Source organism: Tauraco erythrolophus, chromosome Z (assembly GCF_009769465.1).
Source record: "Tauraco erythrolophus isolate bTauEry1 chromosome Z, bTauEry1.pri, whole genome shotgun sequence".
In the NCBI taxonomy this organism is placed as follows: Eukaryota; Metazoa; Chordata; class Aves; order Musophagiformes; family Musophagidae; genus Tauraco; species Tauraco erythrolophus.
The window spans coordinates 35153815-35181606 of NC_141496.1; the positions used below are offsets into that span (position 1 = coordinate 35153815).

Below are 27792 nucleotides of genomic sequence, written 5' to 3' on the forward strand. Positions count from 1 at the left end.
TGTATTTTGACTTATGAACAGGCATAGTGTTCCTCATTCTTGTTTTATTTTTGCTACGTTCTGGCTGTTAGTAGCTCATGTGTACTTTGCGGCCATTGTGTACCTCTGCGCTCGAAGGAAAACTGTCGTGGTTTTTAGAGCAATATAGCTGCTTGTCTGAGAAGATGGACAAGGGCATGCTGATTGATCATGTTGTTGTTGTGCCAGGTACACTCCAGCTTGTGTTGAATATTGAGTCAAAGACCAAGCTCAACAGATAATGTGGTGTTCACAGTTTCTTTTAAAGTTCTGCGAGCTGGGCTTCACAAAGCCTCGAAATGCACAGTTGAGTGAATGTCTTATTTGTGCATAGCACCATCAGCGTATAATACATGCAAATCTTGGTCTCCTTGTTTAACTGAAGAAGATGCTAAACCGTTTTCTTCTTTGCTTTCTTCCTTCTTGTCCTAAGCACTGGAGTATAGCCAAGCAACCTGGAGAACATCTAGCTTTTTTCTTAACAAATGAGCATATAATTCCTCTTTGCAGAACATGTGTGTTGTAAACTCATCTCAAGAAATAAGATGTTCAGAAAGTGGACTAGATTCAAATAAAAGACAGGCACACCACAGTCAAAACCAAAACTGGAAGTATTTTCAAAGGAGAAATATGTTAACAGGAAGACATGATAGTGAAAGAGTCATTATATAAAAGCATTACGAAAATGTGGTGAATTGAGGGATAAATAAGTGTGCTCATGCACACAATCTGTATCTGTCTTGAAGAATAGTAGTCTGTGTATTGAAGGAGTATCTCCCCACTGAAGCATATGAATAAATCTTGTGAAATAAAATCTAAATGACTGGGAATTGTGTACCTGTATGTTGATAACTCCCAAGCTGCAAGACTGTGTTCACATAGCTGCCCACCTCGAAGCCAAGGATGGAAATTTCAGGGCAAGCACAGCCATCCAAATCAACAAAGCTATTATAAATGCAAACTCGCATTTGATATGTGCTAGTCAGTAAGTCAAAAATTAGTGGAGGTTTCTCGCTACTTTATTTTAAATGTTTGTATTTTGGAATAGCAGAGTTTGAAATGTAGAAGAATAAATTATTGTCTATCCCAGTGATCATATTATTGAGTCCTTCTTCTGCTTTCTCTATATTTCTTTCTCGCCCATGTTGGCAAATCAGGCTAAAAAGTTTTCAGGCAGCAGCTGTGTGTTCCTGCCTCGTTCTGTCACCTCATTTGTGCCAGGTAATGAACTGAATCCGAGAACTGATAAGTTAAAAGTATACTCTTTTTGCACCCTCCCCCCCCCCTTTTTTTTTTTTAAGAAAAGAAGGTAGTTTTTACTCAGATCAGGTCCCTGCTCTGGTTTAACTCAGATCTGATTCCTGGAACGGGTTCGCTATGCATTGCTACAGACAGGTCTCTCAGCACAGCTGAGGGGGTAGCGTGGGCAGGGGGTGGGACCGCTTAAGTCGTTTTGCAAAGATGTGTTTGGGAATAGGTCCTTTGATTCTAGGACCTGGGGGCAGGAACAGTCTTTGTTCCCTGTTTGTTCTCTATGACACAGTGGGGTACTTGTTATCTGTCCGGATAAAGTCGAACACAGCTTTCCCTTGGGTTGGATTTAACATTTCTCAGCATAAGAAATTGTCCTCAATTTTTAGAAATTTCAAGCATGTTCTGATAACGGCAGCATGAAAGCTCCAGGTTATCTCACTCGGTGTTTTGTCCATTGTGATAATGAAACTTTTATTTCCAACAAGATGCAATAGATGCTTAACCACCATGCTACGTGAGATTTCCTATCTGTAGCAAACCCCAGCTAGTATCCTGACTTGTACTTTATTTCTTAAGATGTGATTTTCTGTTGTCAGTGACTCAGAAACAGACAATGACATTTTTGGCACATAGCGCCATTTGTTCTCCATTGTTGCTCTTTCTAAATAGGTTATATCTCTTGATTTCTAGCATTACATTCATGTGAATCATCCCACCAACTTCACTAATATCAGATAGATTGAAAGTACGTTCCTGCAGGAGTGCTTTCAGTTCTTGTTCATTATCTTCCCAACATCATTCTGTGGGCAATTAAAGATTTTTTTTTTTAAATTTTTGTCTTTTCATTCTTTGTTCTGTTAGTTATTCTGCTTTCTGCTGAATATTTAAGTAGTCATAACAATTAGGATAAATCCCTAAGGAGCAATTGTGAGAGGACCACACCAGTTCCTTAATGATACCAACCCATACCTGCGTTTTCTTGGGTTGAGAGAAATATAATACCTGGTTTATGTCAGACAGAAATTGAATTTTTCAAAGCTAGTAGCACATTCTATTGAGAAGCGCAGATATTGCCTACTCAGTGATGTCCAGAGGAACATTTAAAAGAACATTATTTAGAAAATTCCTGAGAATTGTGGTCTTTAGAGCATACTACTAACAGGAATATAAGAAAGCTTTATACATGTGGTAGAATTAAACCATCTAGATTTACAGAAAAGGAGCATAGTGTAGATAACATAGTATTTTCAATTTGTTTGCTTGTTCTAAATTGCATTTATCTGCTGTTCTATAGCAGTGTAGGACAGCAGATAAATAGATTTTAATGTTCTGCTTTATGGGAAATGTTGGTAGATACACCCCAAAAAAGTTTACCATGAGGGTGGTCAAACATGGGAATGGGGCCCAGAGAAGTAGTGGAATCGAGATCATTGCACATATTCAGAACTTGACTGGACAGGTGCCTAAACAGCCTGTTCTGATAAGACCTGCTTTTCAGGAGGTTGGACAAGTTGACCTCCAAAGGTCCCTGCCAGTATACATGATGCTGTGGTACGGTTCCTCTGTGTTGGGGATAAGATACACGATACTTGGCAAGGTCTACTTCTGTGTCAGGTGCCAACTTCAGTTTGGAGTGTAAAAATCTCCAGTAATTCTGCCTGCACAAGACATGTTGTTTGGACACGTGCACCAGTGCCACAAAAGAACTGAGCATGCTTGTTCCATCACTGGACTGTGGTGAGGGCAACCAGTGCAAGTGGGCAATGGGGAGTTTGGTCTGCAGAAAACACTCAATGGCTTTGTGATGCCCATGCTCAAACCAGGGGACTGGAGTAAAGAGAACTAGAGGAAGTTTGGAAGAAGGAGTTTAGTTGGCAGTGTGAAAGCCCTTGAAATGAAAGGACGAATGAGGACAGCTTGGGGAAGGAGTGGAATAAGGCCAAGTGGGACTGGGAGCTTGTGAGAGAAATAGGAGAGGATGACTGAGAGGCACTTAAATATGGAAGAGGAGGAATTGAGGATGGGAGAAACATTAGGGTCCTACTTAAATCTCAAGAGAGGAAAGTCAGACAGAAAACTGAATAGCTCCTTATCAAGTGAGCACCTTCATTCTACGTATTGACAAAGGCAGAAGTGCGATGGAAAAAAACCCAAATGTGATTATGCCTTCGTTTTGTTAATGACTTGGATGATGATGGCAAAGAGAGTACATTTATTAATTTTGCAGAGAGTACCAGACTGGGAGAGGATTCAAGTTCTGTGAAGACTAAATTTAGAGTTTCAAATGGCTTAGAAAAATTAGAGAAACAACATAAAAGAAATAATGCCATTTAAAAGGACAAATGCAAAGTACTATGCTTAGATTAGATAGTTCCCTACATAAATACAAAATAGCAATAATTCTAGAAAAAAGAATGCCAGATTTTTAGGTGAATCATAGTCTGAACATGCGTCAGTAGCACTGTGCTGTTGCAAAAAGGGTAATCATTCTTCTGGGGTGTATAGTTAGAAGGGACATATTTAAATGTGTCACGTGATAATTTCACTTTACTCCACACTGCTTGGGCTTTGTCAGTTTTGGGCATCTCATTAAAGAAATGATTTGAGCCCACGAGAGAATCTTCCAGGGGAAAGCAGGAAGAGTCTTCAGAAGTCCAGAAAAAAGAAGTGAAACGTGGAAAGGTGGGAAGAGTGGTTTGCTCAGAGCAGACTAGAAGAGAGTAAGACAGTCATGATAGCAGTCTCCAGGTGTGGGAAGGGATGCTACAAAGAGAAGAGGCGTAAACTTCCCAAGTGTCAGGAAGTAAAGGGCTGGCAAAAGGTGGGAAAAATATTCTCCTGAAGAGGGTAATTTGACATAGAAATAGATTTCTGTTTGAAGCCAAAACACTCACACTGCGTCAAACAGGGTGGTTTAGTTGTTGGCGACACTGGGGGATGTGGTTTCGCTGTAGTAGCTGGAGATTGTGCACTACCACCCACCTTGCATGGAGAGGAGAACTTCAGCTTTGGTGGGAGAAGTTTCCCTTTGCCTTCAGTTCCTCAAGGCTGTCAGCCTCAGCTGGGGAAAGCCGAGCAAAAAGCAGGAGGTCTGACAGCTTGGATGTTCACTGGGGCTCCAGATGAGGCTCAAGCGTCAGCTTAGCTAACAACACAAACTTAACTTTAGGGAGGTTGTGGAGTATTCATCATTGGGTTTTTTTTTTGAAAGAATTTAGGTGAGACCACCCTGGACAGAAACTTAGATATAGATGATACTAACTTAGAGAAGTAGGAGAGGATGAGGGACTTCTTTCCTCTTTGTTTTTATTTTCCCCACTTTTTCTTATTTTCTCCATTTTCTTTTTTTTTTTTTTTTATAAGACTGGAGTTTAGTGCGTGTATGCTGAAGTAAGTTTGTGCAGGCAACCTTAATTTTCATATTTCCTGATACCTATAGACTTGACAATGTTTTTATAGTGTCTTTGGGTAAGGAAGGCACACATATTAAGCGTATGCTATTATCTATGGAAACACAATATGGACACTTTTTAAGGTTTTATTCATCTGCAAGGTGATTTTAACCAGCTTGAAGGTGGTTTAATGCACTTAAAAGAATGGTTGCTAATAGAATGAGTAATAACCAGTGTAGTCAGCTTTCACAAATTTGTCATGGCTGTGGCCCTGATGGTTTTGCCAATTTCGTGATGATAAATTTTGATAAACCCGGGGGAGGTTGAGCCAAATTGGCGCCTCTGCGAATTGCCCTATTTAAGTTGGGACAAAGAGGCGGGAAAGGGCTTTTTGCTCAGGAGTGAGGAGAGGGGAGGAGGGCGCTGCCCTCGCTCCCGGCTCCCGGCTGGGCGGCTGCCCGGGCCGGGGCCATGTGCTCAAGATGGCGCCGGGGGAGCCGCATGGGGGGCTCGGGAAGCACCTCGCTCCCGGGGTGCCCGCCGGGCCGAGCTCCTGCAGAGATGATTAAGATCTAAGAGAAAACAACCACAACAACCAGGTCAGTCAAGATGGAGCAGGAGGAGGTGTGCTGGAGCTGAGGTTTTCCCTTGCAAATCGGTGTGAAGATGGCAGGCAGCCCCCCTGCAGCCAAGGTGTACTCGGCGGAGCAGAGACCCACTCGTGGCCCGTGGAGAAACCCACGTCGGGGAAGAGATGCCTGAGCCCAGGAGAGGTCGTGGAGCAGGGGTGCACGACAAGGTACTGTTAATAATGGGCATGGAAATGCACGACGAGGTCGTGGAGGCATCTGGAGTCCATGGGACGGCCCACGCCGACGCGAGTGGCAGCAGCTCCCTAAGAGGCCGAGACTGGTAAAGCCCGAACTGGTGCAATCCATGGGGAAGGACTGCAATCCTGCGGGCAGGACTCACGTTGGAAAAGTTTGGGGACTTTTTTTCTTCATGAGTAGGGGATCCACTGAAGCAAGGGAAAAATGGTGTAAAGACTCCTCCTCCTTTAAGAAAGGAGCGGTAGTTAACAACATGGATGAACTGACCTGCACTCCCCATTCCCTGTCCCCCTGCGCCGCCGGGGGGGAGGTTGAGCCAGGAATGAAAGGAAACGGGGTGGGGAGGTGTTGTTTTAAGATCTGGCCTTGTTTTCTCTTTTCTCCTCTCAAGTAACCGGTTTCGTTCCCTTTTGTCTCTTGTTAAGTAACTGTTAATAAATTATTTTGTTTTATGAAGAAAGCCTGAGTCATGTTTTCTCCGGGACCATGGTTGGTGGGTGCTCCCTCTCGGTTCTTGTCTCGACCCTCAGTCTAAAAAAAACCACGACACCAGGTTAGAAAAGCTGAGGCCCTGACAGTGTCAAATCTGGCCAGCGATATTAGAAATAACAGAAAAGGATTTTATAGGTATGTGAGAGAAGAAAGAAAAACGAGAGAGAATGTGAGGCCTCTCTGGAAGGATACAGATGACCTGGTTACTGAGGACGTGCAGAAGGATGAAATATTCAACACCTTTTTTGCATCAGTCTTCACTGGCAACCACTTGAACCACACCACCCATATCACAGAGGATGTTGGCTGGGTCTGGGAGGGTGAAGAACCACCAGGGTAGGAAAAAATCAGGTCCAGGAACACCTAGAGGATCTGAAGGTGCACAAGTCCATGGGACCTGATGAGATACATCCACGGGTCCTGAAGGAACTGGCGGCTGAAGTTGCTAGGCCACTAGCCATCATATCTGAGAGGTCCTGGCAGCCTGGTGAAGTTCCTACAGATTGGAAAAGGGCGAACATAACCCCCATCTTTAAAAAAAGGGACCAAGGACAACCCGGGAAACTACAGACCAGTCAGCCTTACCTCTGTGCCAGGTAAAATCTTGGAACAGATTCTCCTGGTAGCTGTACTAAAGCACATAAAAAATAACCAAGTGGTTGGTGACAGCCAACATGGCTTCACTAGGGGCAAGTCATGCCTGACTAATTTAGTGGTCTTCTACAACAAAGCTACAGCGCTGGTTGACATGGGTAAAGCAACGGATGTCATCTTCCTGGACTTATGCAAGGCGTTTGACACTGTCCCACATGACATCCTTGTCTCTAAAATGGAGAGACACGGATTTGACAGATGGACCACTCAGTGGATAAAGAACTGGCTGGATGGTTGCACTCAAAGAGTTGTGGTCAATGGTTCAATGTCTACATGGAGACCAGTGTCAAGCGGTTTTCCTCAGGGGTCTGTTCTGGGTCCAGTGCTGTTCAACATCTTTGTCAGCGACATGGATGATGGCATTGAGTGCACCCTCAGTAAGTTTGCTGATGTCACCAAGTTGTGTGGTGCCGTGGACTCACTTGAGGGAAGAGATGCCATCCAGAGGGTCCTTGATAGGCTTGAGAAATGGGCCAGTGCAAACTGCATGAGCTTCAGCAAGTCAAAATGCAAGGTCCTTCACCTGGGTCGGGCCAGTCCTAGGCACAAATACAAACTGGGCACAGAGTGGGTTGAGAGTAGCCCTGAAGAGAAGGATTTCTGGGTGTTTATAGATGAGAAGCTCAACATGAGCCGGCAGTGCGCTCATGCGGCCCAGAAGGCCAACCGCATCCTGGGATGTATCAAGAGAAGCATGGTCATCAGGTCAAGAGAGGTAATTCTCCCCCTTTACTCTGCTCTTGTGAGACCCCACCTTGAATACTGTGTCCAGTTCTGGTGTTCCTACCATAAGAGAGACACAGATTTGTTGGAGCGTGTTCAGAGGAGGGCCACAAAGATGAGCCAGGGGCTGGAGCACCTCTGCTACGAGGACGAGTTGCGGGAGATTGTTCAGCCTTGAAAACAGAAGACTTCAGAGGGACCTAATAGCTGCCTTCCAATACCTGAAGGGAACATAGAGGAAGGCTGAGGAGGGACTTTTTACAAGAGTGTCCACTGATAGGACAAGGGGAAATGGGTTTAAGTTGAAGGAGAACAGATGTAGATTAGATCTTAGGAAGAAATTCTTCAGTACGAGGGTGGTGAGACTTTGGAATAAATTGCCCAGAGAGGTTGTGGATGCCCCTCCCTGGAGGTGTTCAAGGCCAGGTTGGACAGAGCCTTGAGTAGCCTGGTCTAGTTGAGAGGCATCCCTGCCCATGACAGGGAGGTTGGATTAGATGATCTCTGAGGTCCCTTCCAGCCTATGCCATTCTATGATTCTATGATTCTATGATTTGGAATGGTAAGTCCCAGAAGATGAAAAAAGTGCTAATGGGGCGTCGATACTTGATAGAAGAGGGTGGTTCAATCCAGACCATAATACATTGTTTAGCGGACTGTCACAACTTGGGTAAACTAAGGAGATCCTAATGGAAGTTTTTATTAATAAATAATTAATGATAGAATAAACCCTGTTTGTTCAGATAACAAATTTGCTTGATTACAGTTACTGCTTCAGTGTAGTAGATTTATTGCAAAGAGAGTAGTTTAAGATAAATCTCATTCAAAATTCGAGACTATTTAGTATCAGTGAAATAACCACATCGCAATGTCTTAATGTCTTTCTGGAGGACTTGTACATAACAGTTTTTAGGAGTGGTAGCCTTCTGTAAATACTGCTTAGGAATGATCTTGGGAAATAATGTTAAATCATTACTAGTAATATTTGTTTTAAACCCAAGATTGGTAAAATGATGAATAGTAAAGAATTTATTTGGTATTATCCGGTTATTTGGCAAGTTATATCTAGAGTCTAAAAAACAATGAGTTAAAAAAGCAGATCAGGCTTTCAGAACTGAAACAAGGAAGTCTTCCCGAGAAACTGCCGCTCTGGCAGTGCTTGTCCCATGGAGATTGGCTTACATCATGTTGTCAGCTGGGATTTAAGAAACGGACGGGAACAGAGAAACTGGAAAAAATTACTTTGCGTTAGAATCAAAATTTCATAGAAGGAGACTGCTAAGCTTGTTTAGTTTAGCAGAAGAAATAGATAGGACTTGACTGTAGCATCTAATCAAATAAGGCAAAAAATAGAGAGAGAAAACTTGAACGTACAAAGGCATAGTAATAACCAGTGACTGAAGCCTGAAACCAGAGCAATTCAAACTGGAAATAAAGTACGAAAGACAGTGACTAGGTTTTCAGACTATCACAGCAAGTGATAGACTCTTTATCTCTTAGTAACTTGAATTTGGGAGTGGATGGCTTTCTGGAAGAACTGCTGTGGTTAAGCACAAGTTACTGGTTTCAGAGAGTGGTAGCTGAAGGAAATAAAAAGCCTCTGTTTAACAGGAAGTGATTATGATTGATTTTTTGGGGCCTATCTGGCCTCAAACTGTGAACCTTCGAAGGAAAAATCATGAATTTCTGGTGATGCTTTTTTGTCAGACTAAGTTGCATCTCCAGTCTCTTTCTTCCTACTCATCTGCTGCTTTTATCAGCACCTTTGAGTTTGGCAGTACTTGTCTGAACTCTGCTCTATGACACCTTCTGCACCTATAAAATGTAAAACAGTTCTCCTCCTTAGTAGCTGTTCATTCAGACTGGTGGGAATGGCAGCGTTGTCTGCAAAATAGACAAAGAATTTTACAAGGTTGTTTTAAAATGGGTGGCGAAGTTTCTTTAACCCTTATGCTGGAGTGGTTACTTCTAGAACGGAGTGTTTAGACTTAAGACCAAACTAAACCAAACCGTTTGATACATCTGTTCAACCTCATTGTAGTAGTTCATGTAACAGGTAGAATTTTGTTTTTCCAAAGACTGTGTTTGGGTAACCTTGCTTAATAGCATGGCAAATAAAGGCTATCAATATGTATGGCAAAAGGATCCAGAATAAAAAGAGAACAGTTATTCCCCAATTTTTTTCTTCTTGAGTTCAAATCACAGGTGCAAATGAAACTGCCAGATTTGTTGTCACCATTATCATCTATATTTGTGCACAGCGGTAATCCATCATCCAGAGAAGACTAGGCCAGCAGGAATTACCTAAGGTTTAACAAAGATATGTGTAAAGTTATGCATGGACAAAGGTATAATTCCTAAACAGCAGTGCAGGCTGCAATATCTGCTGAAAAGGATCTGGAGTTCCTGTTGGATAAGCAGGCTAAACAATGCCAACACTGTGCCCTTGTGGCAATGAAGGCGAGCTCTGTCCTCCACTCTGTTGGTAAGAACGTACTCAGGATGCTGTGTCTAGTTTTGTCTCCTGATTTCAAGAGAGACGTTGAATATTTGGAGAAGGTCCAGCAAGTGACGACCAGGATGATTAGTATGTTAGAAGGATGATTAGCATGTTAGAGAACTCAACGTTTGTAGAAAGGTTTAAGGGTGTTTGTAGAAGAGAGAAGGCTTGGAAAGGTTTCATCAGTCACCCAATACCTAGATGGTAGTCATGGAGAAGAAATTGTTTTCTGTTCACAAGGATGCATGGTCAGAGGTGAAATTTAACCTGGGTACAACAAAAAGAAAATCTGTTAGAGGTATTAAACGTTGGAGTAAGTTCCTCAAAGGCACGGTGGAATCTCCCTAACTAGATATATGGAATGCTCATGTTGTCAGCACCTTGGCTTACCTGATGTAAGGCTTAATGAAGTAAGGTCCAACAAAGGTCAGAGACCAGATGATCATTTCCAGAGATCTTTTCCAACCTAGACTGCTCTGTGATACCATGGTTAGAACTGTTTGGCTCTGGGCAGAGATAGCAACGTTGTAGAATAGGCAGTAGTAGAGATGTCTAAAGAAGTCTGATTACAGTTATTGACTTAGGCAATTAATGGAATATTTTAATGTAAATACCAGATTTTCAATAGAAATAGTAAGGAAAATGAAGTTTAGTCACCTTGCTTTTTTATCTTTGTTCTTTTTGTTGTTTTGTAGTAGAAAGTAGAAGATGATCTACTGATGTGAAAAAAATAAAAATGCAAGTGTGATATGGTCAGAATTTTAAGATCAAGTTAATCTTAAATAGTCAACTGAAAGAATAATGTATTTACATTATTCATATTGTTTATATATGTATGCGTTATAACATGGTGCTGCTTTATGACAATCCAACAGAAGGAAATCTGTGGGCTGCATATGTTTCACAGGGCTCTTTGCTTTGCCTGCCCGGTAGTTGAAATGAAGCAGTACTTCTTGGTTCAACTGGCCAAATAGCATGTGCTGCCTCCCAGCAAAGACATTTGAGGTACTGTATTAATAAAGCTGGGAGAAGTTACGAAATCAAAGAAACAGGTGTCCTACAGCAGAAAAAGCTGTGGGCAGGGCTGTAAGGCAAACTCCTTGAGGCAGATGCTGCTGCAAAGAGGAGGTACATATGCTATGGAAATTTCAGGGTATTCTAACCTGATTCTGAAATAAGGTATCTAGGTGATGAACTGATGTCTTCAGTAGCCGTGCGTGCTCATTTCAGTTGTGCATGATTTGATTCCGCGTAGCATCCATCTGTTTTGGATATTTCTGTGTCATCAGAATATCTGCGTTAGATGCAGAATAGTCAAGCAGGGTGGTGATATTTGTTCTTTGCATGTGCACATTCTGGAAGGCCTTGGAGGAAACAGGTATGTCACAGAAAGCTGGGTGCACCTCTTACCTTCCCCTGGACTGTTTTGTTGCACCTCCTCAGCAATGGAGTCTAGAGCAGAATGTGAAATACCTCGCTGTGTTCGAGGGTCTGGCCTACAGGCCTGGATTCACTGTATTTCCAGCCCATTTCTCTGTCTTCTTTTCAGGAGTCTTCCGTTAATGGCAGACAGCCCTTCTGAAAGTCGCACTATTACTTAAGAGCAAAAGGGGGAAGAAAAAAAAGTTATTTTAAAGTACTAGACACATATGCATATGTCTAGGGTTTTTAGCAGCTTTTGATGGTAGCCTAAGCAGAAATCATTTCCCTAGAGTTTTCCAGTCTCTCTCTCTTCTTCTGCAGCTCTCCTGCAAATTACTTTGGTGTCTCTCCTAAGAGAAGGCTCTTTTAATAGTCTTCGAGTTTTTCTGTGTTCAGAGGCCTTTTTCTCTCCCAGCTGACCCATGGGATTGCTTGAGAGAAGATGACATTAAAAAAAAGATTAAAAATTCTGGCTTTGTCCAGTAACTGCTTAGTATGTACAGAGATGAGGCTATTGAGAGTCAGTCTTCTCCACCCCATCTTTCAAGCCAGAATCCCATTAAAACCAATAAGCTAGTACAATCATCTTAAAATCTCATCCAAAACATTTTTTTTATGAAGGAATTATGAAGGTATATTATGAAGGAATATTGTGTGTAAATATATAAATGTATTCATGAAGGTATATTATGAAGGAATATTGTGCCAAATCCTTGTCACTTATCCTTGTGACGTAAGCTGTGAGGAAAATCTAATTCTGTAATTAAAGAGAATTAAATTAAACACAACAGTTTGCCAAATAATTATATTACTTCAGCATTTCCACATCAGTTGAGGTGCAGCACCATGCACTAATGGAACAACACAAAACAAGTCTTGCACTGAATATGGCATTATTATGTATTACATGGGCTTTTTGTGAGGTGTCAGTGGCAGGGTGTCAGTTCTTCATAAATGTTAATTCCTTGAATTTTCCCTAGCATCTGCTGTCTGTTGAGGATTCTTACTGATCTTTTACAGGAAGGTGGTGGTGAAAGGCATCTTGAAATTAATGCCCTGCTCCGCAGTGTACAGTCATCCTGGGTGCTGAGATTGGGAAGGCTAGGGAAGGTTCTTCAAAGTTCTTAAAACAGGAATACAACAGTCCGTAGTTCTGAGCATTGGAGGAAACCGTTCAGCTGAATGCCCAGAAACCAGGAAATATGCAAAAAGAGTATATCTGGGAGCATTTTGGGTTTTGGGAGTTGGGTGATATTCCGTAATAACACCTACAAATTCTTCATGTGAACTGAGTTCTCCAGGCAGTACTCTCCTGCCTTCACTGCCAGATCGCTTTTTCTGTCCTCAAGAGTTGCTTGCCTGATTTGTTAGATGACTATCCATCTGCCACGACAGAAGCAGGGTTCTCAGTACACTGAATTGTCGATATTCTGTATCTTTAATAGGGTATTATGTTATGTTTTGTGGTTTAACCCCTGTAGGCAGCCAAGCACCCCCCAGCTGCTCACTCACTCTCCTGGCGGTGGGGTGGGGGAGAGAATCAGAAAGGTAAAAGTGAAAAAACTCATGGGTTGAGGTAAAGGTGGTTTACTACCAAAAGCAAAAGCCATGCGTGCAAGAAAAGCAAAATGAGGAATTGCAGGTGTTCAGCCATCTCCAGGAAAGCAGAGCTTTGGGAAGAAAAACACCATAACTCCGAACATCTCCCCTTTCTTCTTCCCCCAGCTTTACATGCTGAGCATGATGCCAAATGGTATGGAGTATCCCTTTGGTCGATTGGGGTCAGCTGTCCCAGCTGTGTCCCTTCCCAGTTCCCTGTGCACCCCCAGCTTCCTCACTGATGGGGTGGTCTGAGGAGCAGAAAAGGCCTTAGCTCTGTGTAAGCACTGCTCAGCAATAACAAGCACATCCCTTTGTTACCAACACTATTTCCATCATGAATCCAAAACATAGCCCCATACAAGTTAGCCCCGTACAAGTTAGAAGAAAACTTACTCTATCCCAGACAAAACCAGTACGTGTGTTCAAAGCTGTTGCTACTACAGAAGAATTACTGAGGATCATTTTGAACCTTGTGTTTCGTTTGTAACACCATGATGTTGTAAACCTCCCAGAGGCTGTGTTAAGGTTGTGCTGCCTCTTTTTGTATTCTTTTGACATGTATATTTGATTGTGTTTACTTGCATATGTTTATGAAGGTCATTTCCAGCATTTCAGGAAAGTTGAACTGAAATAATTAAAATTTCAGCATGTGGAATCATGTTGACTCTGCCTTGTGTAAACAACTGAGTTGCTGACACGGTTGGGATGCTAATGCATCTAGCTTGTTGTTCTCTGCTTTTTGAGCTTAGATGGTAAATAACACTGTAAGGTATCTGGTATGCAGATAAATCAACCTTTATTATCAGCTGCAGTCACGCACTTTATCAGCAAGTACCACCACCATTTGGTAGAATGCGAAGATGTACTGACTTTCAAGGACTTTAGGATCGTTGCCAGTTTCTTTGCATTCTAGTGATTGAAGATCCTGCTTTTTTAGCATTTATGACTCCCCTCCTGTGTATCTTCCCTCTGGCTTTTTGCAGCTGTATGGAGTATGCTCTAGGCAAATTGGTAAATTTTCTGGAAATTCTGGTAAATCTTAATGAGTCTATATTACATTTGTGCAAGGAGCAATTTTTACTTGAGCAGATCTGGGCAGGCTTTAAGGGTAATGGCAAGAGGCACACACTGCTAAGCTGATACTCTGGCTAAATTTCTGATCTCCACAACATGGAGATGATGTAGGTGCTTGATTAACATCAGCAACACTGAGCAGAAGATACTGTCTCTGAAGCTTCTTATACGAGAGGTAGACGTTTTAGCTGAACTTTTTCAAAACCATTTAGTCTAAAGCAGACTGGAAATAATTGGCTTTCACAGCTGGAAGTTTGACAAACCTATAAGCAGTTGAAAATAAGGTCTTGTAAGTGAAGGAAAGTGAAGTACAACCTTAATTGACGCAGTTACTGGTATCATCTGTACTGCCCTGAAAGCAGGAATAGATAAAGTCTAATTAGACAGAAAATAATACTAAGGTTAAAGTATATGGTTTTTGCTTTGTTGAGCCAATAGAGAGAAGGGGCTGGAGCCAAACTGTCACCCAGCCATCTCTTTGAAGAAAAACTGAGTCTTGCTCAGTCATCAGCCTCATTGCACAAATCTAGCCCATACTTGTCCCTGGCTTGCTTGGGATGTCACTTTGCAGAGAACAAGACTCTAATTCAACTGTATTCTGATAAAGCAGTGCGATACAAAGAAGCATTCTGATGACCCCTGTTCAAATTATGTCCAGATAAACCTGATGGACTTGTGCTCTTTGAAAATATTTGTGGGTTTTCTTCTTATGTTGCACTTGCCGTGGGTTAGCACTACAGTTATTTATAGCCTTTATTTGGATCATTTGTAGCATTCACTTAATTTCGGATATTGCTAATGTAGAGCAAAATCAAATGCTACATTTTTTTGGCCACATTTCTAGCTGCATTTGCACAATGAAGAGTAATGGAAGTCTGTAGAAATCTGTGTGTGTGTGCATTTGTTTCAGAGACAGAATATATGATACAGTGTCTAGTTTGATTTGAAGATGGACACTGTTATACAATCACAAGCTTGATGGTCCAAACTTCCAGTACCACTTTGCAGACAAGAACATGAAATATTTATGTATGTTCCCTGAAGTGTGCAAGAGCCTCTTAGATTTGATTGGGTTTTTTTGTGTTTTGTTTATTTGTTTAAAACTAATGACAATTTGTTTGTGAATCCACCAGTTCTGTGGGGTCATTAATAGGGGTGTGATGAAAACACAGCCTTGTTCTCTCACATGAAACCAGAATTATGTCACATTATTTTAAGTATTGCTGGGCATTGAGTTGAAGAGGCACAGAACATACATAAGATATTTTATGATAGAGTACTTAAGCTTGCATGGGAAAGCAAGATATGTACAAATAAACATACATTCTCTTGGCAATAAACTTACTTACTGTAGATATTTCTTCAGGTGAGATAGTAACTTGATTTTTAGGAAGTATGCTTGCTGTAGCTAGTGAAAAAAAACAATCGCAAAAAGATGTTTTTAAAGGAATTGTGTAAGTAATTATACAGAATAACACATTTTATAATAATCTGTATTTATGATGAGAAACTTGATGGTATTATTTGTGAATTACAAGGACTGGTCAGTGTGTGCAGTTGAAGATCACTGGGGCTTGAAACTGATGCCTAGAAAAAACTGCAGTTCCTGCATTTACCTATAAGCAACCACTCAGAGCACTTTATAATTTTCCCACTCTTCGTTTCTGCACCATCAGACCGTAGTTGATTCGACATCTATCTATCAAAGAAAGGAAATCCAACCCTCTCATCTAATTTATTCTATTTGTCGTTTAAACAAATATCAGTGAGGGATTCAACAAAATGCTGTGTTCACACAAACAATGCATAAAATACTGTGTGCTTGTTTCATCCTCATTCTAATATCAAGTCCTCCCTCCAGTGGCTGCTGTAACAGTTTTTTACTTTGTCAGAAAGAGCTGGAAATTCTCTCTCTCAAAGCTAAATTCAGATTTATTTGTTTATTTATTTGTTTTGGTGCTTCTAGCTTGGCAAGTGAACCTCTTAAGTTACCTATTCTTTCCTCAGTGGCAGGGTCTTCATCTGTTGAAGGAAGAAGGGGGGTATCCATTGTAGAGGCAAGAATGCCAGGGATTCTTGGTCACTGAATTGATATATCTGATTAGGGGATGACGGTTAGTTTGTCAAGGTAAATCTGTTCGGATAAATTTTATGTTTCTTCCCTTGGGTAATAACAAGTCTTTGAGCACCTGTATGTACTTTGCTACTGCTTTAACTTAATACCTAATTATGAATTTTCAAATCTTGTGTAGGGAGGACTACCTAAATTGTATGACTAGAACAGTTTTCATCTGGGCTATCACAAAACGCTATCACTGTTGTTTTCCAGCACATCTAATAATTTAAACGGGAATGTGGTAGTTTCTTTTCTAAATTATTTACAAGGATGTACATGTTTTTTTTTGCTGCAGATGTACAAGCTGATGATGGACAAGATTTTATATTTGGTGATTTGTTGTCAGTGGACTATATGGAAGCATCTGATAAAAGTCTTTAATACCATTAAACATGATGTTTGAGTCATTTTGGTATTTGCCTTGACTATAGTATATGCTAGAAAATACCAAAAAAAAAGTCTCTGTGGCTTTGCTGTTATTTTTGTGGATGAGTGTTATGAGTGCTAACATGATTAAAGTGTGAGCCAAAAGATGCACATTTTAACTGAATCATGTTGAGTTGCGTCATAATTTTAAAAGTACACAATGTAAACAGAGCTTTTCTGTTGGAGTTGTGTCTTTAAAAGACTTTTGGCAATGTGCTGTCGTTTCCCATCAGCTTAATCTGAACAGCCTTCTGCAAAGTGAAATGTCAAAGTCTGCTGTAGGTCCAACTTGCAGAATGGATTGTTAGACTTTCTTGAACTCCAGCTTAAAAAACCTAACAAACAACAACCCCCATGCTCCCCTGCAAAACCCTCTCCATAGTTAATAACAATCACCCCCTTAAATTGCTGTGTTTTTCCTTAATCTACAAGAAGATGTTTCACGTAATACATTTTCTTTCAAGACAATAGAAAAATAATCTTTGTTATGCTTTATTTATTTATTTTCTGCTGCCTTTACAGTGAACTACTGTTATTTAAAAGAAACCATTCTGGGGTCTTTCTTACAGGTGTAAGTATTAGGGAACCAGTAGTACAGTTGGTGAATGCTATTACTCTTTGTTTGAAAGTTACAAATTGCTGCAGAGATACTGTTTGTGCAAACTCATCCACGGTAAAGTATATTGGGGAGAAGAATAAAACAAATTGATAATGACTGACAGATAAAACAAGGAACCAAAAAAGTTGAAGGAAAAAAGGATTCAATGCACAGAAGTCTCTTTATTGAGAAGGAAGACGTGGTGGTTGTGATGTAGTAGTTTGCTCCCTTGGTGTCAGATTCAAGATGGAAGAGGCTGCAGGTTTGAATGTCTGGGTTGCCTTTTGTGCAAGAGGAGAAACTTAGAAATACATTCTGCATGTAATTTCTCACCTTGATCATCTTGAGGTTCATTCTAAAGATGGACATTTACTCTATACATTTAAGTGCTGATAATGTATTGTAGAAATCGCAGTGGTTTAAAACTGTGTAGCCCATGTAGTTTTACCAAAACAAAACTGTGTAGTACAATAAGAACAGTAAAGTGGAGTTAATTGATGAAGAAAATCCTTAAAGATTGTGGAAATTCTGTTGATTATGTTTTGGATTTTATTTCATCTTCTATTTTCGACTCAGAAGTGTAGTGCTTCTCCAAAAGGCTCATTATTTACTGATGTTACGTCAGAACCACAAAAAAGAAGTATAAGGTAGATGTCCTTTTAGGATTAGGGAGAAGTTAGTGTTCATTCTTGTGAACTTGAATCTTTGACCAAACTTTATTCTGGAGTATGTGTCACGCTTTGTTGTAAAATATCTTAATCCAGGATAGTGTGATGAGACTTTACAGTGTCCGGTATAAGTTTTGAAGGAGAGGAAGAAGTTCGTTTTAATTTTATTTTACATATCACAGGGGTTTATAAGACTCAAGGAAGTTTTGCTTTTCAACCAGATTCTGTTTTTTTGTGATGTAAGCAACAGCAAATGAGATGTGTTGAAGTAGAAGTCAGTACATTTGTTAATTTCCAACTCTTGTTGATTTTCAGATTGTCCTTCGAAGATAATGTACATTTACCTCAGTATTTTAAATCTTTTGACAGTTTGGATAATGATGGCTCAGCTCCAGCAAGGAGGTTCAGATGAAAAAGAGAAGACTACTGCATTAAAGGGTATGAGTCTTTTTGGCTTCTTTTTACATACATTGACATGTCAGAAAGAATTATTAAGGAAAGGAAAATAGTTTGCTATAACTGTGGGTTAGAGTCTGGGAAACTACAATACTGGAAGAGACTATTAGTCCATCTGTACTAATGCTTTTTGTCTAATGGTGTGTCCATTATCAGTATTTTCATAAGATGACACAGAAAATAACGATCTGTGGTAAGGAGTAACAGAATAAAATATCCTTTTTAATTTTCATAATTATATTTTGAGAAAGTTGACTGGCGCTTTTGTGTTCTTAGTTTCTGGGACTTATAATTTAATTTTTATGCCACTTATATTTTGTAATTATGCAATCATATTACAGCTTTTAAAAATCTTTTTGACTAGAACATTAGCAGGGCAGACATTTTCAGGATATTGATTTCCATGTTGGTTTTATAAATTTTTCTTAGTATTCTACGTTTAAAAAATAAATAGACCTAAGTGACCTAGTGGAGTAATTGCCTTGAAGAAAAAAAATAATTACATGAATGAGATTTTTTTAAATGCTGTTTTTCAACTTTAGAACTACATGGAGTTGGTTAGATGTACAAGTAAGCTAGCCAAACATTGGGTTTAAAGCATTTGGATCACACATTTACTCTCTAAATTGTCTTTCAAAAGAGAAAAAAGAATATACCTTGCGACTCCACCGTAAAAATCTGGTTTCTACCAAAATATTATTAGAAATCTGTGTTCTGTTATACAGTAATGGCAGGTGGTTTTTATTTGGTTAAAACTGTGTATTTGTGAAACATTTGTTGAAAACCTATCTGGTCCTTTTTCAAACTTTGCACTAATTCTGGCAGGTTAGTATATTTGGATGAAATGATACTTCATGTTTGGAAAAGCAAAACTCTCATTTTATACCTGGTCTTAATTTGTTCTTCATTAAGGATTAGTGTCCAAGAGATACTGCATTTAATAAAACCTTGCGTGAGGATGTTGTTTTCTTCATGTGGTCTAGTGAACTCCTATTGAGCTACAGAAGGTCTCCTGTAAGTCAGTCCATTTTGGACTCTCTTGAACCAGTCTTGAATTGAGTTGGAGACTCCAAGATCTTAGGCGAGAATGGCGAATCAGATCTTGAAAGAATCTCAAAGTTGTAAGAACACTTTAGCTAATTTTGACTTGGAAGATTGCAGAGAAAGAAAGTGGCCATGTTGGTGGTTGAAGCATGGGCCAGTTGCAGTCTTCCTGAGTGACTCTGATGGAAGCTGTAAATTGTGACAAACTGTACATTCTACAGATAAGCTTGATGTAGTTCATGTAGTTTTGCCCTTGTTACTCAGGAGGTGGGTATTTTATTATATAGTAACTAACACTTCTGTGTGAACACATTTCCAAGTTGGTAAGAAGACATGAAAACTGTTGAAATTAAATTCTGGAGGTGTGGTGTTGACTGGAGTCTTTTTACCAAGGAGAGGAAGATGTGCTAAAGACTGTTTTGCCACCTTGATGTTGTGAAAGTACAGAGGAAGAAAGGGCACGCTTTTTACATCCTGTTGTGAAAAACTTCTTTAACAAAGTTCTTTTCTTTCTCCTGTCATTTGATTGAGGACCAAAGTAGTTCCTCCAGAATTTTCAAAGGACAAGGCACAAGAACAAGAATTCACATTGCTTATGTGAATTGAATGTTATGGGGTTTGCTGTTAAAACAGATTTGATGTAAAAGTGAGCTATGGTTGAGAAAGCTGCATTTATAAATCTTCCAGTCAATGTCCAATGTTGTATGGCTATTTAGATACCACAGAGATGCTCGGATACCATAGTATGGGTTGGAGAGATGTTGAATTTTAGTGGCCGTACCAGGTGACCTTTGGACCTCCAGCTTTACCCAGTGAAATCACTTAGAGAGGAGGAGCTGGAGACAATCGTATGGACAATGGACTGAAAGTGTTAATGTACCAATACTAAGCTTCGGTAACGTGGGTAAGCTATAGGCTTGTCACTGGCAGTAAGACTATGCAAAAATAGCAATATAAAACCTATTCAAATAATGATTTAAAGTAATTAAAGGATGGAAGTGTAGTTAATTTGCAAGTTAAACTTGCTCAAACAAAGCAAGTTTAAAGAAATTGAGTCTTTTCAAACTGTTTTCTTTCCTTTGAGCTCCAACTTTGGATGGTAAAGGTAGTAAAGCAATATACTTAGAATACTTAATGCATTTCCTAAGTAATACATAGTATTTTGACTTAGGAAACAATGACAGTGAAAAGTCAGTGTAGCACTCCTGAACTGAATGTTTGTGTGGTCTTCAAATTCATCTACGAGGAAGTAGGAAAATATATTTCAGTGGAATCCTGCTGAATCATTTCTTGATGATTTTTTTATTAATAATCAGAAAGTATATTAAAAGAGTAGCATTGGGTTGCGTGGGTGATGAGAAATGAGGAGAGGAGACATGATTGTACAATATTATCGGTGTCTGCGGTAATTGTTTAGTAGTTACTGTAAGCAAAATATGTCCTTTTGTGCTTGTCTCTGTGTAAGTCCTTAAATCTAGGATAAAGAATGCAGACTATACTTATTTTAGTGTACTTGCATTAGTGAATGCAGCCTGTACTAGAATATATCATCCTGATCTGAAAAGGATGTGTGTGCCATGACTTGCTATAAAATGGATGGCAGTTTTCTCCGCATCGAGGGTTATTAAAAGAGAGTGGTTGAGAGAAGGATTCAGATAACTCAGTCTATTTGGGTATCAAAGGGAAGGTTAAGGAGTGTTGTGATCACTGCTGGTAAATGCCGGCGAGGTGACGGGCATTTGATAATCTGAGCTCTTCAAGAAGGCAAACAAGAATGTAGCGATGACTTGGTATTGAAGCTAGATAAGTTCCTGTTAAAACTGTGATGCGTAACAGAGATGCGTTTCTGACATTGAGGGTAACGAATCATTGAAACAAATCACTATGTCTTTGGTGGCTTCTCTGTCCCTGCGCATTTTTTGGTTCAACATTAGAGGTAAATAAATAAATAAATAAGCAGATATCCTGACAATGAGGTCCAGCTTTTGAATCTGGAGCGAGGTTTCCTATAACTAACTCCTGTGTTTAATAGTATGTAGGAATGTGGGATGTCCTTCCGCCCTTAAGATCTATAAATCTGAACAAACACATTTTGCCAGTGATAACGGTGAAATAAAAAAGATATAGCATGCATTATGTGATTTTTCTTTTCCTTTTTTAGATTTATTGTCTAGAATAGACTTGGATGAACTAATGAAAAAAGATGAGCCGCCACTTGAATTTCCTGATACGCTGGAAGGATTTGAGTACATTTTTAACGAAAGTAAGTCATATATGCTTTGTAAAGTCTATACTTAGAATAGTGTTGAAAGGCTATCAGAACTTTACTTATGCCTTATAAGTCCCTATTAGAATTTCACACTTCTCTGTTAAGAATCAAATTTTAAGCCGTAGTGTTAACAAACTTATATTTCTAGCTAAGTAATTCTTTTTACTTCATAAAATTGTCAAAAAATCCCTCATTTTACACTGTACTGTAGGTTTGTACTGTGCACACTTTATGACTTACTGCTTTCTATTACAGAAGTGTTGAAAGAAAAATTCTGAAAGTGATTTCTGTAGCATTAGTATTAAAAAGCAAAATTAAAGACTGGTCACTCATTTAAGAAACGTTTTATTTACGGATTCATTTTTATGGATACGAAAGAAGCTATTATTTAGCTAATAATTTATTCCGGCTATTTCATTAATAATAATAGGAAAACACCTATTTATATTGATGGAAGGATGAGCAATGTGATAGACTGTCTCCTTCTCTTCTGGTGTGGGTCACGGCTTTGCATTACAGCAAAGTAATGGCTTAATAATCACAAAGTGTGTGATGGCTACGAGTACTTCCAGCAGCTGAATCTGTGTGTTAAATGAGTTAGTAGTATTTGTAATTTTCAGTGCATACATTTTAAAATCCAGCTGAGAAACAAGCCTCTGAGCTAAAGTCATACCAGACTCCAGGAAATGGCTCTTTCAAGATTGTTTGAAACCTGTAGGACAAATGGGGACGTTTACAATTCTGCTTCTTTGCAGTGCCTGTTCTGTGAACAGAGGAACTTTAGTTTCTAAATCTGCCTGTCTTACATCTTCCACTTTTAAAGAAAAAAAAGAGCTTTCCTTTAAATGATAGTCATTTATGCAACACTTAGCTTTTTAATACCCTGATGGCTTTCACAGGAAGGTACTTAGAGACTAAAAGTGTCATGAAAGTGATGCTCTTTCTTTGATGGGAGGGGTTCAGCTCTGTCACTTTTCAGCTCCTTATTTTTAGATCTGCACAGTGTCTACTGTCTTCCTTACTGACTTCAGAGTTAATGGTTCATATGCGGTTGATAAAAAGGGCTGAAATTTGAATTTTGGGGAGTGATGTTTTAGAATGATGTTATTGAATATTCCATCACTAACCTCACAGATTGAGTGATTTCCATAGAGCACAGCAAAATCTATTACATATGCTACTGGTCAGCAAAGCAAAAAGGTCTGTGTTTTGCTTTTGTAAATTTAATTAAAATGTTTGGTCGGGTACTCTTATGTCATAATCGTGCTTCTTTTTATGAAGGAGAAGTGAGGAACATTTTTATCAGATGTAAAGAATCTGAAGAAGACAAAGTTTCCAGAGTGCCAAAGAAAAAATGTGCCAGGTATTTTCTCCACTTTCCTTGTGGAGAGAGCAACTTTGTGTGCTATTGAATGGTATACTTGAAGAGTAACTAGTTGAGCAGAAACAGCTGGAGGTAGAGTTATTACAAAAGTATGAGAAGAAAGGTATTTGGACCTGAGACAGGGATTTGAAGTTGAGGAGAAATATTCCCCTGGTGTCTAGTATGCGGGGTAAGACAGGTCTGGAAAAAAATGTCAAATCAACAGATAAGCGTAACTATTAAAGATATCAGATCTTAAATATTTTATTTAAAATAAATATCTTCATTTAAGAATCAAAATGTAAACGTCTTGAAAATTGCAAAGTTAGCAATTTCTTACTGTTCAAGAGGAAATATTTTACTGAGAAACCTAACCTTCGTCACGCAGACATTTCAGCTTTCAAAGGAGACACTTGTAAATATCTCTGGTTTTAATTTACTGCAGTTTCGTGATGCTCTGAGAGCATAACTTGTCTTTTGTCTAATAAGCTGAAACATTAGTAGTAAGATATCTGTTTTCTGCAATTTTGTTGCCATTTTATTATGATGATTATTTTAACTCAGTCCACGTCTTCAGCAGTGCTTGGGTATGCTACTGTACTTTTACTATAAACAAGGCCAACTGCAGAAAGTTACATTGGAATCTAAAAACAGCGTGTGGTTTTGCTCTGATCGAGCATTCTGCTTTGTTCTACTGTTGTAATCTCAGTGTACTCTGAATCTAGGAGGTCTTAGTTGATTGCACTGTGCCAGGAGTTAAAACATTTCCCTTAACTGTGGATGTGTTTTTTTCAGATTAACTTAGAATGTTATTAATCTTGAAAATATTGTTTCCTTTCCTTCCAGCCTCAAGCTCAATTTGTACTCACATTTCTTCATAAATGCAGTTGATTTTGAAGTAGGGGATTTGTAGCTATAATTTGATCACCTAATTGACATTGAAGATCAAATATTAACTGCTAATGTTTACATTTCACTGTTAATCCATAGAGGCTGAGACGTAAATTTTGCAAAGCAGTTTGTCATTTGATGCCTGCGCGTAGTGTCACTGTCATCACTTCTGTTTAGCTTTATCTAGCAATATATACCATTCAAGGGGAATTCATTTTGTTATTCACAGAATCATAAAATGGTTTGGGTTGGAAAGGACCTTAAAGATCATCTAGTTTCAAACCCCCTGCCATGGGCAGGGACACCCTCCACTACACCAGGTTGCTCAAAGCCTCATCCAACCTGGCCTTGAACACCTCCAGGGATGAGGCAGCCACAGCTTCTCTGGGCAACCTGCTCCACTGCTTCACCACCCTCAAAGCACAGAATTTCTTCCTTAGATCTAATCGAAATCTCCCCTCTTTCAATTTAAAGCCATTACCCGTTGTCCTATAATTACACAGCCTTGTCAAAACTTCCTCTCCAGCTTTCTTGTAGCCCCTTTAGGTACTGGAAGGCTGCTATAAAATCTCCCCGGAGCTTTCTCTTCTCCAGGCTGAACAGCCCCAACTCTCTCAGCCTGTCTCCACAGCAGAGGCGCTCCAGCCCTCGCATCATCTTTGTGGCCTCCTCTGGACTCGCTCCAACAGGTCCATGTCCTTCTTGTGTTGAGGACTCCAGACCTGAATGCAGCACTGCCGGGAGGGTCTCACGAGACCAGAGTAGAGGGGCAGAATCCCCTCCCTCGACCTGCTGGCCACGCTCCTTTTGATGCAGCCCAGGATATGGTTGGCTTTCTGGACTGCCAGCAAACATTCCCGGCTCTCATCAGCCAACACCCCCAAGTCCTTCTCCTCTATGCCACTCTCAATCCATTCTCTACCCAGCCTGTACTTGTGCTTGGGATTGCCCCGACCCACGTGCAGGACCTTGCACTTGGCCTTGTTGAACTTCATGAGGTTCTCACAGGCCCACCTCTCCAGCCTGTCAAGGTCCCTCTGGATGGCATCCCTTCCCTCCAGCGTGTCCACGACACCACACATTTGGTGTCATCTGCAAACTCTGGCTTGGTGTCATCTGCTGAGGATGCACTTGATCCCACTGTCAGTGTCACCAACAAAGATGTTAAACAGCACTGGTCCCAGTACTGACCCCTGAGGAACACCACGCATCACTGGTCTCCACTTGTACATTGAACCATTGACCACAACTCTCTGAGTGTGACTGTCCAGCCAATTCCTGATCCACCAAGTGGTCCATCAATCAAATCTGTTTTTTAGAAACATCCAGTTTAGAGACAAGGATGTCGTGTGTGACAGTGTCAAATGCTTTGGACCAGTCCAGGTAGATGATGTCAGTTGCTCTTCCCTTATCCATCAATGCCGTAACCTCATCATAAAAGATCACCAAATCAGTCAGGCAGATTTCGCCCTTAGTGAAGCCATGTTGGCTGTCACCAATCACCTCCTCATTTTCTATGCCTTAGCATAGTCACCAGGAGGATCTGCTTCATGATCTTGCCAGGCACAGAGGTGAGCCTGACTGGCCTGTAGTTCCCTGGGTCTTCCTTTTTTCCCTTTTTAAAAGAGGAAATTATGCTACAGTTGTTTTCCTCTAAAAATGCTATATCCAGAAAAGGAGGAGGAGTTTATAATAGCCCAACTTTTAGATGTGCATTTCTTTTAAAATTTTCAGCAATTAAAGGTATCCTGCTTTTAATGAAGAAGTATATTAAAATTTAATGATTTTGTTTCTTTTACAGAAGGGCAGTTGAGACACATAAAAACTGGAGAGCCGTTTGTTTTCAATTATCGTGAAGATTTGCATAGATGGAACCAAAAGCGCTATGAAGCTCTTGGAGAGGTACGTAAATGGTGTGCGTGTATGCATGCGTGTATGTACTGGTATGCTGTGGTTTTTGTTGTGTTTCTCTGTACAAGTGATACTTTTATATATGTTAAGAAAGATTTAGTGAGGCTGCAGTCATTCAACAAAAGGTATTTTAGAATTTGTTGTGCGTTAATGCTCTAACAGTAATTTGCTGTATTTGCTGTATGGCTTAATGTTGCTGATTGACTTTATGTTGAAAATAGAATATCTAGATTACATAAATCAGAGACTATTATACAGTGGAGTATTTCCTTTAACTTTCTTCTCCTCAAAGTGAAGCACTGGGTACAAAACTGTGGCATTTTACTTTGTAGCTGAAGATAAATGGTTTTCCTGTGTTACAAGGAGATACTAGAAGCCATCAGATTGATTAAGTAGAGGTTTGATGATTAATTGATTCGCTATTTGTTGATGTACTAGATATTTGGATGCTACTGGTACTTCCCAGGCTTTTTGTAGGGATGCTGTGGATGTAGTAGGTGTAGAAGGGTTCCTTTTTATCTGAAAGTGACTTAATTTCAGTGCCATGCTTTTTGTAATGCTTTAGGAGTCAGAGGATTAACTTGAGAAGAAAGACGCCTGATCTCAGCGTATACAACACAGGGTGTGCTGACATCTTCCTTGCACTGTGGCAACCTCTCCTGCCAACAGAAGGAACAGCCTCAGCACGCTGACCTCTAGGTAGTAACACTGCTAACGTCAGAGTGGCTTTTGGAGAAAGGGGATGCGCAGCTCTGTGCAAAAACTAGGGTCTTTTATTTAGAGACCATATAATGTTGCCTGGTGATTTCAGTTGAAATCGTCATGGCATGTCATTCAAGAACTGCTTTTGCCTCATGACTTGTCTCCTTTCATTAGTGTTACTGTTTTAGTAAAGATCAAACATGTTTATTCCCCACTTACTCTTTCTGTTACAGTAATTCAGACTACTCAGAGATATGTTTGATTTCAATGTTTAGACATTCTTTCTTTTAAACTTTCTTGTTGTCATGGTTTAACCTCAGTGGGCAGTTCAGCCCCCCACAGTTGCCTGCTCACTCCCCACCATGAGATGGGGGAGAGAATTAGAAAGTGAGAAAATTCATGGGCTGAGATACAGTTTAATAGGTAAAGAAGCAGCTATGTGCACAAGCAAAGCAAAATAAGGAATCAGTTCACTACTTCCCGTAATCCGGCAGATGTTCAGCCATCTCCAGGAAAGCAGGGCTTCTTCATGCTTAGTGGTCACTTGGGAAGACAAACACCTTATTGGAAGATAACTCTGAACATCCCCCTTCCTCCTCCTTCCCCCCAGCTTTTATTGCTGACCTTGAGACCATGTGGTATGGAACATGCCTTTGGTCAGTTGGGATCAGCAGTCCCCGCTGTGCGCCCTCCCAACTTCTCTTGTGCACCTCAGCTAGTACACTTGTGTTCTAAAGAGTAAAAAGAAAACTAAAATGTCTGCAATGACAACCAGTCCACCACTGATGCAAAATAAGTAATATAAAGCATCTCGATTGAGTTTCTTGGATGGATAAATAACTATATACTTTAATTTATCACCAAATGGTTTTGTATAGTTTCTTGTGCTGTCAAGAATGCGTTTGTTAAAGCTGAAGAAATACCTAATTACATGGTCTTTCCTAGATATAGGAGGGAAGGCTGTAGGAACTCCTGTAGGCATTGATTATGTAGGCTCAAGAGAGTGCACAGCACAAGCCTCTGCCCATCTTGATTAACAGGAATGGCTCACCATCTGTCCTTAACCAGCCTAGCCTAGTCCAGTGTGGTTCAAGAATTCCCACCGGTGTTAGTTTGGATACTGTCAGGCCAAGAGAATTGGAAGTAAGAGATTCAGTGGAGTACACCAGGAGAGGAAAGAAAGAGGGAGGTTTACGTGTGTACAGTGTAACACCACAGGGCTGTGCAGTGCTGTATTTTTACACATAGAAGCCTCTATTTAAATACACGTACTCTGTTCTGTTACAAAGAATTTCTGTTCTTTGAGAGTAATTCCTCAAATAATTCTAGTTCCTAGGTTCCTAGGTTTTATTCTTTCAGTAAAATGAAAAGCCACCCCAGACCAGAC

The 27792-nt window shown here is 40.1% G+C and overlaps 1 protein-coding gene across 3 annotated transcripts in view; it reads left to right on the forward strand.

The window, feature by feature from the left end:
• ARB2A (ARB2 cotranscriptional regulator A) overlaps window positions 1-27792 on the forward strand; it is a 276209-nt gene that overhangs the window by 4743 nt on the left and 243674 nt on the right. Inside the window, exons 2-4 of one of the 3 annotated variants that reach the window (XM_086629569.1) lie at window positions 18139-18207; window positions 21431-21532; window positions 25594-25694. In XM_086629569.1, the coding sequence (XP_086485695.1) occupies window positions 18147-18207; window positions 21431-21532; window positions 25594-25694 (264 nt within the window). In that variant the 5' untranslated portion in view covers window positions 18139-18146. Of the gene's footprint in view, window positions 1-18101; window positions 18208-21430; window positions 21533-25593; window positions 25695-27792 lie in introns of those variants that run through there. The other 2 variants (XM_086629568.1, XM_086629570.1) reach the window with 2 other exon arrangements.